The sequence below is a fragment of the Apium graveolens genome, chromosome 8 (assembly GCF_009905375.1).
Source record: "Apium graveolens cultivar Ventura chromosome 8, ASM990537v1, whole genome shotgun sequence".
NCBI classification, from domain to species: Eukaryota; Viridiplantae; Streptophyta; class Magnoliopsida; order Apiales; family Apiaceae; genus Apium; species Apium graveolens.
The window spans coordinates 59,226,577-59,240,191 of record NC_133654.1 but is presented as its reverse complement, the minus strand read 5'-3'; the positions used below and the strand labels follow the sequence as shown (position 1 = coordinate 59,240,191).

The 13,615-nt window shown below is 34.9% G+C and overlaps 1 protein-coding gene and 1 non-coding gene across 2 annotated transcripts; both read right to left on the bottom strand.

The window, feature by feature from the left end:
* Window positions 1–1,860: 1,860 nt before the first annotated feature.
* LOC141682186 (small nucleolar RNA R71) lies at window positions 1,861–1,967 on the bottom strand. The gene has a single exon (XR_012559587.1). It is a non-coding gene; the product is annotated as a small nucleolar RNA R71 (small nucleolar RNA).
* Window positions 1,968–11,088: 9,121 nt separating this feature from the next.
* LOC141679610 (L10-interacting MYB domain-containing protein-like) lies at window positions 11,089–12,453 on the bottom strand. The gene is made up of 3 exons (XM_074486066.1): window positions 12,097–12,453; window positions 11,587–12,016; window positions 11,089–11,189 (listed from the first exon to the last, which is right to left on the bottom strand). The coding sequence occupies exons 1-3, from the start codon at window positions 12,451–12,453 to the stop codon at window positions 11,089–11,091; spliced, it is 888 nt and encodes a 295-aa protein (XP_074342167.1).
* Window positions 12,454–13,615: the final 1,162 nt, after the last annotated feature.

Genomic DNA, 13,615 nt, shown 5'->3' with positions numbered 1-13,615 from the left:
CTCGAGTATTTTGTGTATTTAACGTGTTTTTGAGTGTTTTTGCATTTCAGGGTATAACTTGCTTAGGTAAGTGGATTTCATCAAGATAAGCCTAAGGAAGTGCTTGGAGTCAGTCCCGGGTTGTTGTGCGAAGAATTCAGTAAAAATAGAAGCAGGATTTTGAATTTTCCAAAAGGCTTGCAGATGCTCGCCTGGAAGGAGCAGGCGACCGCCTGGTAGCAGGCGCCCGCCTGGAAGGAGCAGGCGACCTCCTGGTTGCAGGCGCACGCCTGGAAGGAGGAGGCGGTGGCCTGGGGACGAAAAGTCAGATTCTGGATTTTAGTATTCAAGGGCAATTGGGCTTCTGTTAGCGCTGGTTTTTTTGGACTCTTATATAAACCTTATGGGAAGACGTTTTCTAAAGAGGGAGACGAGGGGAGAGCAAGAAGAAGACCTAGAGAGCACGAGACGGCTACGGAGAAGAAGACTTTTGTTTTCTTTGATATAGTTGATACTTGGATTCTCATTTTCGATTTATCTATTAACCCTAGTACTCTTATATTGTTTATTATCATACTTTCATTGGAACCCATGGTGACGATGAGTTCGATTATGGGCTAATCATTATCATGGGATTCTAATGGATATACTTATGGATTTCTATAGTTAATTTATTTCAATATCTTGGTGTGTGGTGATTGATTGATATCCTAGTATTGGTTGTGCTTATTCATCTTATGTGCGTAGCTAACATATAAGATAGCGTGTTAATTTCTATTGAAGCGACAGTGAATATAGAGGTCTAGAACTTACCATGCTAGCATAGGTTCATGTATTTGTTATGCATGATTCGTAGGTAATTTTAACCATCTTACTTGCCCTATGTAATCAAGATAGATAACTTGTGCTTAAACCGTTATGTTATCAAATTCTATAGACATATAGGGTCTCAATATAATTGGTGCCTATTCAGCTTCTATCTCTTTTATGGATGTCTGGTAGAATGGTACTCGTGCAACGAAAGTTGGCGTTTATCAGTTTCGTGTTATCTGATTAGTGTCATCACCATCACATGCTAAGGTTAAGAATAATGACTTTGAATGAAGTAGTAATGAAGTTAGAATCCCATGTTTGTCTTATATAAGTAATTCAACATCTATTCTCTTAGTTAATGCTAGTTAGTATAATCTTTTAGTTTAATCAAAACCCAAATTGTTATTTGTCTTAGCATTGAGCGATAGCCATACATTGTTGCATAGGTGCATAAATTGAACTTAACCTAAACCAGTCTCTGTGGGAATGAATCTGATTTATATCTTATATTACTTGTGAACGCGTATATTTACGTGTAATTTAGTGCGTGTTTTCGTCCTAACAAGTTTTTGGCGCCGCTGCCGGGGACTCAGTGTTAATTTTTAGTTTATGTGCTTGTCATCAGTGGTCGTTAAAGTTTATTGACTCGGATTCTTTTACTTTCACGATTTATTTGTTTGTGTTTCAGGTACTCATTACAATGGGAGATCCAGCAGCACGAACGAGAGCCTTGATAGATTTTTCTTAACCCAAGATCAATGACATTCAATCTAGCATTGTCAGGCCAGCTATCACAGCTAATACTTTTAAGATCAAGCTTGGCATAATTCAGATGGTACAAAATTCAATTCAGTTTGGAAGTGCTCCAACGGAAGATCCAAATATGCACATCAGGGATTTCATAGAGATCTGCGACACCTTCAGGTTCAATGGTGTGCCTGAGGATGCGGTGAAATTGAGACTGTTCCCATTCTCTCTGAGGGACAAGGCTAAGAGCTGGTTACACTCTCTACCAGCTGGTTCGATTGCTACTTGGGAAGATCTTGCTCAGAAGTTTCTTACTAAATTCTTCCCAGGAATGCTCTTACTCAATTTGCGCAGCAATCGGGAGAATCTCTATGTGAAGCTTGGGAGCGCTACAAGGAGATGCTTAGAAAGTGTCCTCATCATGGAATGCCTGATTGGATGATCATCAATTGCTTCTATAACGGATTGGGAGCACAGTCAAGACCCATGCTCGATGCAGCATGAGGTGGAGCATTATGGGCAAAGAGTTATGAGGAAGCTTATGATCTAATTGAACTGATGGTTGCTAATGAATATCAGTATCCAACCCAGAGATTGCCACAGGGCAAGGTAGCGGGAGTCTTGAAGTGGATACAGCTACGGCTATCACTGCTCAACTAAAGGCGTTGTCTAAGAAGATCGATTCTCTAGCTAACTATGGTGTTAAGCAGATAACCAGTATTTGTGAGTTGTGTGCAGGTCCGCATGCGACGGAGCAATGTGCTATATCTAGTGAATCAGCTCAGTTTGTGAGCAACTTTCAGAGATCGCAGCAGCCAGTTCCGGCCACTAATCATCCTAATGTTAGTTGGAGTAACAATCAGAAGGCAATGCAACAGCCTTATCAGCAGTTTGGATCCAATCAATTCAATCCTCCTGGTTTTCAGCAACAGTTTGCACCAATACAACTCCAACTTCAACACTTCCCACATGAAGGTGCAGGTCTATCGTTGAATGAAAAATCTGAATTGGAGGAGTTGCGGCTTATGTGCAAAAACCAGGTTGTTTCTATCAAGACTCTGGAGGACCAAATAGGGCAAATTGCTAATGCCTTATTGAATCGACCACCAGGAATGCTTCCTAGTGCTACAGAAGTCAATTCAGGTAAAAGGGAAGTCGAAGAGCAGGTGAACACCATCATCTTGAGGTCTGGAAAATCCGCAAGCCCCCAAATTCAGCAAGACGAAGAGCCTGAAAAATCTCAATTTTCATAAAATGCAGTCGAGGCTGAAGAAGAAGTGCGGAAGGAAGCAGAAGTGGAACCAAGGAAGAAAACTGTGGAACACACTCCTCCTGAGGGTAATACAGGGGAGAAACAGGTCTATCCTTCACCTCCTTTTCCTAAAAGGTTGCAGAAGCAGAAGTTGAATAAGTAGGTTGAGAAGTTTCTGGAGGTGTTCAAGAAACTTCACATCAACATACCTTTCGCTGAAGCTCTTGAACAGATGCCTAGCTATGCGAGGTTTATGAAAGGTATTCTCTCTCGGAAAGTGAAGCTCGATGACTTAGAAACCATTGCTCTAATGGAAGAGTACAGTGTTGTGCTGCAACAGAAGTTGCCTCCTAAGCTTAAAGATCCTGGAAGCTTCACTATTCCTTACACCATCGGAAACTTGTCATTCGACAAATGTTTATGTGACTTGGGAGCTAGCATCAATCTGATGCCCTTGTCTATCTTCAAGAAACTTGGTTTTCCTGAGCCAAAACTGACATACATGTCTTTGCTGTTAGTTGGTCGTTCTATTACAGATCCACGAGGTATTGTGGAGGATGTGTTGTTCAAGGTGGACAAACTTATCTTTCCTGCTGATTTTGTCATTCTAGACTTTGAGGAAGATAAGAAGATTCCCATCATCTTGGGAAGACCCTTCTTGGCTACAGGTCGAACTATGATCGACGTGCAAAGAGGAGAGCTTACGATGAAGGTTCATGATCAAAAAGTCACTTTTAATGTGTTCAAGGCAATAAAGTTACCCACAGCTGAAGAGGAGTGCTTAAAAGTAGAGTGGGTCGACTCTGTCATGAATTCAGAGCCTGAGCAATTGCCAAAGTCAGATACCTTAGAGAGATCCTTAATAGGGGAATCAGTTATTGAAGATGAAGAAGGAGCAGAGCAAATGCGGGTTCTGAATGCACCTCCGTGGAAGAGGAAGTTGGATATGCCATTCGATTCTATTGGGTTAGCAGAGCTAAAAATTTCTCAAGAGCGTTTTGAACCATTTATTGAAGAAGCTCCCACACTTGAGCTCAAGCGACTGCCAGATCACTTGAGTTATTCATTCTTAGGTGCACCCCATGAGAACGGGTTGGGATATATTTTTGATGATGTCGAGGGTGGCCGAATGGATCCACCTGTGCCTACAGAGGGTTCTTCTCATGTGCAGCAGGTAGTTGATAGGACTGGTGTTGGTGATGAGCAGTACATGCGAGTGAGTAGGCGTATGGAGGCCATGCATGACATCCACCGAAGTTTTGCTGCAGATTTCATACATGCTCTCGGTACTGTTGTCCGAGATGCTGGTGTCGAGGTTGATTGGCCACCTGATCCTCCACCCGAAAAGGGTGACCCTCCCGCTAACTAGGTATGCCTGAAATCCTTATTATTACCTTTAATGAGGACATTGAAAATTTTAAGTTTGGGGGTGATAATGTAAGGATTAGTTTGTGTATGTCCATATAGGATTAGTTTATGTGTGTCCATATAGATTCATATGGATTCATATTGCATGTTTAGTTGTAGTTCATTCATATTTTTGCATTATTGTTCATATAGGACATATTTGTTTGTATTATTATGTGAGTCCATGTAGTTGCATTTGCATGCATATAACATGATCCCTTAGGTTGAGCTATTTCTATCTGATTAGTTGATGTTGATGTGAGTGTAGTGATGATGAATAGAGGGATGTTTAAGTCCTAATGAATTTATTTGCATGACCGGAAACAAATATTTTCACAAAGTCTTATAGGGTTGCTTTTGATCTAGATCATGATCATACTTGTTTGTTGTTGAGATTTAATCACTTGGTTATATTTAGAATTTTTGGTATTCTCGTAATGACGTAAAACACTGAATTTTGAAACTAGAGAAAAGCTTGGATTTCATTGCTAGTTGTGAATAAGGCTAGACGTCAAATGGCTAGTAGCCGGCTCATATTTATATGAGTAGTCTAGGGTTGAATGAGATGGAGTGAAACACACTCATTCAGAAATTGTTGGAAAAAAAAAACGAAAGAAAAAAAAGAGAAAAAAGTATGTGTTTATGCATAATTGATCAAGAGTGAGCTCTTTAATACTCGAGTTATTAAGTTCTAGGGGACTTTGTGCCTAGTGACCTAAGGCTTTTATATTCTGGTATCCGCTAACCTAATGCTCGCTACATGGATATTATTGTATAAGTCTTTTGGGACCTCATTCATTGCACGGTTAAATAAGCATCTTTGTTATGTGTTTAATAATAGCGTGAAACCTTGTATAACTCTAGTAAAAAGGAGGTGTGGTGAGTCATTATGTGTTTAACGTCTATTCTAGTTATAAACTTGTGATTGTTTTGATGAAAGATAAGTTATGGTTATTGATCTAGTATCGAGAGTATATCTGTTAAGCATCTCACACAAGCATGTTTCTGGTTTGTGAGTTGGTTTGTGGGATTTATTCGAGCTCTGTTTTGAGTCATTGCATTCTCAGAGGAGTTGGCATATTCATTTGGTTATGGTTATTCTGAGGAGATCGAATGCATTATCATTTAGTTGCATTCACGTAGTTGCATTCATGCATTAGGTTTGTTTTGTAGTTTTGAGTCTGTTTATGCTTGAGGACAAGCATCGATTCAAGTTTGGGGGTGTGATAAGTGGCATTTTATACCACCTAAAGCGTCTTAATATGGCTTGAATTGGTGTCTTGAACTCGAGTATTTTGTGTATTTAACGCGTTTTCGAGTGTTTTTGCATTTCAGGGTATAACTTGCTTAGGTAGGTGGATTTCATCAGGATAAGCCTAAGGAAGTGCTTGAAGTCAGTCCCGAGTTGTTGTGCGAAGAATTCAGCAAAAACATAAGCAGGATTTTGAATTTTCCAGAAGGCTTGCAGGCGCCCGCCTAGAAGGAGCAGGCGACCGCCTGGTAGCAGGCGCCTGCCTGGAAGGAGGAGGCGGCCGCCTGAGGACGAAAAATCAGATTCTGGATTTTAGTATTCAAGGGAAATTGGGCTTCTGTTAGCGCTAGTTATTTTGGACTCTTATATAAACCTTATGGGAAGACGTTTTCTGAAGAGGGAGACGAGGGGAGAGCAATAAGAAGACCTAGAGAGCACGAGATGACTACGGAGAAGAAGACTTTTGTTTTCTTTGATATAGTTGATACTTGGATGCTCGTTTTCAATTTATCTTTGAACCCTAGTACTCTTATATAATATATTATCATGCTTTCATTGGAACCCATGGTGACAATGAGTTCGATTATGGGCTAATCGTTATCATGGGATTCTAACAGATTTACTTATGGATTTCTAGAGTTAATTTGTTTCAATATCTTGGTGTGTGGTGATTGATTGATATCCTAGTATTGGTTGTGCTTATTCGTCTTATGTGCGTAGCTAACATATAAGATAGTGCGTTAATCTCTATTGAAGCGACAGGGAATATAGAGGTCTAGAACTTGTCATGCTAGCATAGGTTCTTGCATTTGTTATGCATGATTCGTAGGTAATTTTAACCATCTTACTTTCCCTATGTAATCAAGATAGATAACTTGTGCTTAAACCATTATGTTGTCAAATTCTATAGACATATAGGGTCTCAATATAATTGGTGCCTATTTAGCTTCTATCTCTTTTGTGGATGTCTGGTAGAATGGTACTCGTGCAATGAAAGTTGGCGTTTATCAGTTTCGTGTTATTTGATTAGTGTCATCACCATCACATGCTAAGGTTAAGAACAATAACTTTGAATGAAGTAGTAATGAAGTTAGAATCCCATGTTTGTCTTATATAAGTAATTCAACCTCTATTCTCTTAGTTAATGCTAGTTAGTATAATCTTTTAGTTTAATCAAAACCCAAATTGTTATTTGTCTTAGCATTGAGCGATAGCCATACATTGTTACATAGGTGCATAAATTGAACTTAACCTAAACCAGTCTCTGTGGGAACAAATCTGATTTATATATTATACTACTTGCGAACGCGTATACTTGCGTGTAATTTAGCGCGTGTTTTCATCCTAACAATACACAATTTAAAGTTGAATCAGTGACTTCTTCATAGGTTTTGTTCACTGCATCAACTAACTGACAAACTGTTTTAGGCGCCGTTTCGTGTTGTAGCCCTTGTATAATTCTAAAGAAGCATAAATCAATGATATTGATATCTGGAGAATTTTCCGGTTGATTAGCTAGCATAATATTAAATCCATCAGATTGTGCAACAACAAAAAAATCTAAGTCATTGTCGTTGATGTGAGGCCTTGCGTTATCTTGCTGGATGACAATATGTTTATCACAGCTGGATGGCCATTTAGGCTTAATAGACGGGATAATTTTTTCAAGTAAACTTGTCTTTATCACAGCTTTAGTGATACTTTCGATAGGCTTAACTTCTAAAATACCCCTGGCCCTGTTTTTACTTGCTCTAACTGTTGGTTCCTCAATTGTGAAGGGAAATATCCCTATTTTCCCATCAAAATTACAAGTACCATGTTCATCATACCTAGGTCTAGCAACATCACTCATAAACATTATTTTAGTTATAAATCTCTTTGATTTGGAGGTTCTATGTGGTTCCGTTTCATCCGGCAGCAAGTAGTACTTTTGTGATGTTCTCGTCATATAAAACTATTTTTCGTCTATATGAATTATAGAAAACATGTCTACATAGGTTGGATTTGTGTGTAGTGTTGATCTTTCGATATGGGTTAAGACAAACTGTACCCTTGCCTCCATATTTAGAAGTGTTAAATAGGGTTTTAAAGCATTTGAATGCGATTTGATTTTTCCTTTCTGAATCAGCCTATGGACTGTAGATTTAGGTGCACCAAGTTGACAAGAAAGTTTTCTAATATATGTTATTAAATGCAGAGGAATTGATCGTACCTTTCCTAAATCCACTATATATCCATGACACGTACCTTTATACTTTCTCTGGAAATTAGGAACTTCACCATTTTTTATTGATTGTAAAACCACTCTCCAAATCTTTGAAATTGTCACTCTGCTCACTGCATATTCAGAAGCAAGAGTTTTGATGCTTCCCTTTTTGAGCTTCTGTTTGTTGTAATTTATTGATAGTACTTGAACAATTTGATTCCTTTCTACATTTGACAATCTCTTTCTTTTTGCAGTGCCCATGACTAAACTTGAAATTAAAGCAACACTTGTATCTCCCGGATATTCTCCCGCATTTGGAAATATAGCTGCCATTTTGTACCTTTGGCAGATGGAGTGTATTTATATGTATATTTTGAGAACATAGTTTGTCATGTATCAGCTTCAAATGTATTTATAGTATCTCTGCTTTTGCTTTTGGAGCCAAATTTAGGTGAGCCAAAATGTATGTAATTTGGGCGGGGTACTTTCCCCCATCTGCTAATTACTTTGTACTTTTTTATTAAACTAATGCTTAACTACTACCTCTATCACTTATTTTATTGATTGTATGCACGGCCTTGTCCTCCGTGCCCACTGGCTATGTAAATAAACTAGTGGGACGGAGGGAGTATAATTAAAGTAAATTTAAGTTAGTTTTATTCAATACAATTGAAAAATAAAATATGTGTTTAATAATAAAAATTCATGATAGTGATTTTATATTTTTATATCTATGTAAATATTTTAAATTATAAATTATAAATTCAAGAAAATTTATTACAATTACAAGGATAATAACATATTTAAAAATGACAAAAACAAAATTAACAAACATTACTTATATATATTAAAAATACTTAACTCAAACATTGTTTATTATATTAGAATATTAATTTTTTTTAATTCTGGCTAATAATTAAATAATATTTAAAAGTGCTTTAAGATAGTATGTTATATATTATAAAAGTAAAAAAAAAAGAGGACATAAAAAAGTCACTATTAGATGATAATTTAAGCGGGAGATGACATTGATTAATTTAGATGATAAAAGGAGATTCAACAAATGTAGCGTGTGGTTTTTACGTCATTTAAAATTATACCTTACCTAACAGGAGCATCCGTGGAGTGATGAGTATTTTACATAGTAGCTATAATATACTGCCACCTAGATATTATACCTAATAGATGAATGATGAACAGGGTTGGAGATGCTCTAAATGTCATTTGTTAAATTTGAATAATAAATTATGAATAATTAAAATTTTGAACGATTGATTAATCTCAATGCTGAACAAGTAATGATGTTTGTTAAATTAATATAAATTTTTTGAATGATGAAATTAATAATTTTTAAATTTAAATTTACTTCATAATTTTATTATACTATCTAATATTGCATATATTTATTATCTTAATTTTTTCGCCTAATTAGGCTTATTTGCCTTATAATTGAATATATATTTTCTTGGCGACATGATATAAACTCTTTAACCATTTGACTTATTTTCATCTCGCTCAGTTTATTATCTTAAACTACTTTAAGTAATTCATAATAATATTATAGAATTAACAAATTCTTTTAATTAAGATAATATATATTTCATTAAATTATACTACTATGAATACAATTACAATGGACAAATCAAATGATATTAAAATAAAGTTTTATGTGAGAAGTGATTATTAAATATTAAAATATTAAAATAGCGAGGTAATATTAATGAAAACATTTATATGGTAAAGTTAATATCTAGCCACGCCTTACATAATAAATAAGGCTGAGCCCCGAAAGTGTCATCGGAGCATTTTTAATGATACAAAATCTTTAACTATATTTAGTGTCTGTTTGGTATTGCTGTAAGAATTTGCTGTGCTGTTAAAAATCGGATAACTGTTTGGTAAAAGTAATGTTACTTGTGCTGTTTAAATAAAAGCTGGAAAAAAACTGTTTGGTAATTTTTTTTCTGAAAATGCTGTAAGATGAGTTACATACAAAATTGAAATTTATTCAAATTAATACTCTTAAAAATTGAATTGGTAAAATAATTATATCAAAATAAAATAACTCATACGTTCTCCATCATTAAACTATGAGCTATTTGATTGCGAAGTATGTCCATTTTCCTTGATTTATCACTTCTTTGACTCTGTTCTGAAACTTGTGATTGACGATCTGAAAAACTATCTCTGGGCACAAAATCTGGATGTGTATCAAATTCGTGAAAAATCGTATCTTGAATGGTGCTCAATCTAATGTAATTATGCAGTGCCATTGACGCCACAACAATATTTCTTTGAGATTCAAAAGAATATTGAGGCATATTCATCAAGATCTTCCATCTTTTCTTCCAAACTCCAAATGTTCTTTCTATGCAACTTATAAGAGATGAATGAGCTTTATTAAATATTTCTTGATAACCCTCCGGTGCATGTCCACGATGAAATTCAGGAAGATGATATCTAAATTTTTTGTATGGACCAAGATATCCAGCATCTACCAAATAATACTTGCCTGCATATTAAAAAAACATATATATATATATATATATATATTACAATAATCAATTATACCAATACTTGCGTGTGTGTGTGTTTAAGTGTAATATTACAATAATCAATTATACCAATACTTGCGTGTGTGTGTTTAAGTGTAATTTAATAAATATTACCATAGGGTGGAGAAGGGAAATTTAAATATGGTGTGTTAACTGCAGAATTAAAAATGCGGGCATCATGAGCAGTTCCTTCCCATCCTGCTAAAACAAATGTAAATCGCATATCAAAGCTACAAACGGCCATCACATTTTGTGTTGCCACATTTTTTCTTCCTACAAACCGCACTTGATCATCTACGGGTACACAAGCATGTACATGAGTCCCGTCAATTGCACCAATACAATCCCGTAGATATAATATATTACAAGAATGAACAATGATTAATTATAAATAGTAATATTGACATAGTTAGATATTATGAAAATGACATTAAAATTCTAAAATAAAATTATACCTTAAAATGAGGCATATATCTATCATCGTTAAGTATATGAGATGGTATCTTCTTAAATTCTAGATCGTCAGGCTTTATCAAATTTTTAGCAAAGGAGCAAACTGATTGTAGAACTTCATGAAAAACTCTACTTACTGTTTCACCGGAATGCTGAAAACGTTCTTGCGCGTGTCTGTTGGACGCACCTTGAGCTAAAACAAAAATAAAAATTCCTACCTTTTCGATAACTGACATCCTCCTTGAAGGTTTTAGATCATACATATTTTCCAAGTCTTGAGAGAGCTGAAAAAATGTTTCTTTTTCCATTCTAAACATATTCTTGCACCTTATTCCATTCATAGATAATATTTCTTGCATCCATCTATGACCAGTTTGATAAGATGTCATACACGGAACTTTATGAATAAATGTGCAATAATATTCTATAACTGCACTAGTTGCACATATATCAAATCCCAGAAATCATCATTATCATCGACCATCTCATCAGTTATCTCATCACCGGTACTCTGGTAATCCATATCTATAAATGTAACAAACACAAATTAAATTAGCATTTTTAAACACTAATATACATTAACAAGAAAAAACTTTAATAAAATAATTAACGTACGAAAAAAATGCATTAGTCATTAAATGAAACACTAAATAAAATTAACTTAAACCCCTAAATAAATATTTATGTCAAATAAATTATTATGAGGTAACTTATTCAAACTAATTTTTCGCATTCTCGGCGTCTTGTTTTTTTTTCTGATAGTTTAACCAACCAACTTTAGCATTCGCAGTTTGTAGGTGTTTCCATAACTCTCTTTTAACTTTCTGCTCAAACATCGTCACAGCAAAATAATACAGATCACTATTTTTAGTGATCTCTGGGATGGAATGCAGATCATCCATAACTTATTTTATAGTGCAACCTGCAGCTTCTGTGATAGAACTTCTTTTCTCAACCGTCGCCACCAGTTTAGATATATCAGATCTCAATTTTGACGCGCTACTTAATCTTTGCTTGGTAGCTCCTTTTTCTTTTGGATTTTTATGTAGTTTCTGAGCAGCGTCTTTGCCTGTCTTTTGTCTTTTACCCATTTTTGAATTATCATCTGAAATTGTATCATCTTGTTCCTGTAAATACATATCCAAACTCTTCTGCAGTGGATCGTCACCTGACTCGTTTAAACTTATAATATCATCCTCATTTGGACCATTGTATGCTTGCACATTTGCATTAGATGATGGGGCCCAAGCAAACTCCCCGGTTGCAACTGTAGCTCCGAACATCAAATCATTTTTTGCAATAAGTTCAGGTTCTATTCCTTTTTTTTGAAATTTGGCATACTCTTTATTCAACTGCAAGTTAACCACAAGGATATCAATTGATATATTTCGTAATCAAGTAAAAAATAATCAAATTTAAATAAAAAAATTACCTTTATTTTTTCGTTCCACCATTCAGAAGTTGCATCCACCGTTTCTAATCTTGGATCCCAGCCCAACCCAGTCTCCTTACCTATTAATTCTTTCCAAAGCTTCCAGTCCAACTTCAATGCATCCCACTTATTTTTTAGTTGAGGCTTCCAGTATTTTAACCCGGTCAGGTTTTGAAAATTTGTAACAACAAATTCCCATCCTTTTGTATTAAAATGTGTAGAAGGTCGCAAGCCTTTATTGATAGCAGTTATACAAATATCGCAAAATATATGTGTTGTGCTCAGATTCCATTTTGCTTTTGATCTGGAAGAATCTTGTGTTTTCTCGATTGAATTCTTCTGTGTCTTACGAGCCATATTTAATCTATTATAAAATAAAAATATACATGTAAAGAGTGATAGTAATTACCCAATGAGATCCATGTGAAAGCTGAGGGGAGAAATTTATATATTGAGCATGTCATGTTTAAATGTTAACATTACAATATAATATAATATATTATATTATATATTTGATAGCACTGTATACAGACATGACGTACTATGGTAGAAACAAGGAGAACACTTGCATTTAGCTTAGTATGTTCAACAGTGTTTTCGAAACTAAGCATGCATTTTCGCACAATGAAAGTAAAGTGATGGATAAAAGTTTGCACATGCAGTAATGGAGTGTATTTCTATTATATTTATTTATACACTTCAGGGACCCACATCATATGGACTTCTTCTTCCACAGTCATTGTAAAATTGCTAGTGCAGTTGATGATGCATTGAGAGCACACATTATATTCTGTATATTTAACATATCTTGAAAATTATTAAAGTTGCATTTTTTTATTGGAACAACATGCCTAATTAATATGTAGGGAAGGTTTGAGCGGCTTAATGATGATCTGCATTTTTTTTGCTAAGTAATGATAATATGCATATTAACCTAATAAACGTAGTAAGCCAAATTATAAGCTATCGGGATAAAATAATATTTATTTTATAGCAATTAGTTAATCATGTAACATGTATCACGACCCTTACATAAAGCAGTTGCAGAAGATTAACCAGAAGACAAACAATAATGATATGAAATAAAATTTAGCATCCTGAACATTAAAGAATATAGTGAACAATACAGTTTCTTAATTTTCTTAAAATATTAAGCATGAATAAACACAAACCTTATATATGTACACCATGTGTTTATATATTAACATATACAAAGGAAGATGAAACACATACCAGAACAAAAGGCTTGAATCAAAGTAATAGTTTCTCAGTTGCTCTCCGTTGTCTGCTCTCAACTCAAAGAACCCAGCAGCTTCATGAACCCTATTTTGATAATTTATTGGTCGTATATTATATAATGATTGCAGTAGGTTATAAAAATAAGTTTTTGTGTTCAATTATAATACGTTTAGTAGGTTATATTTTTAAGTTTTTGTTTTTTATTAATAGGTCGTATGTATATTTGGTTATACTTTGAGATGATATAGGAAATATGTAAATTTGTAAAAAAATGTAGTTC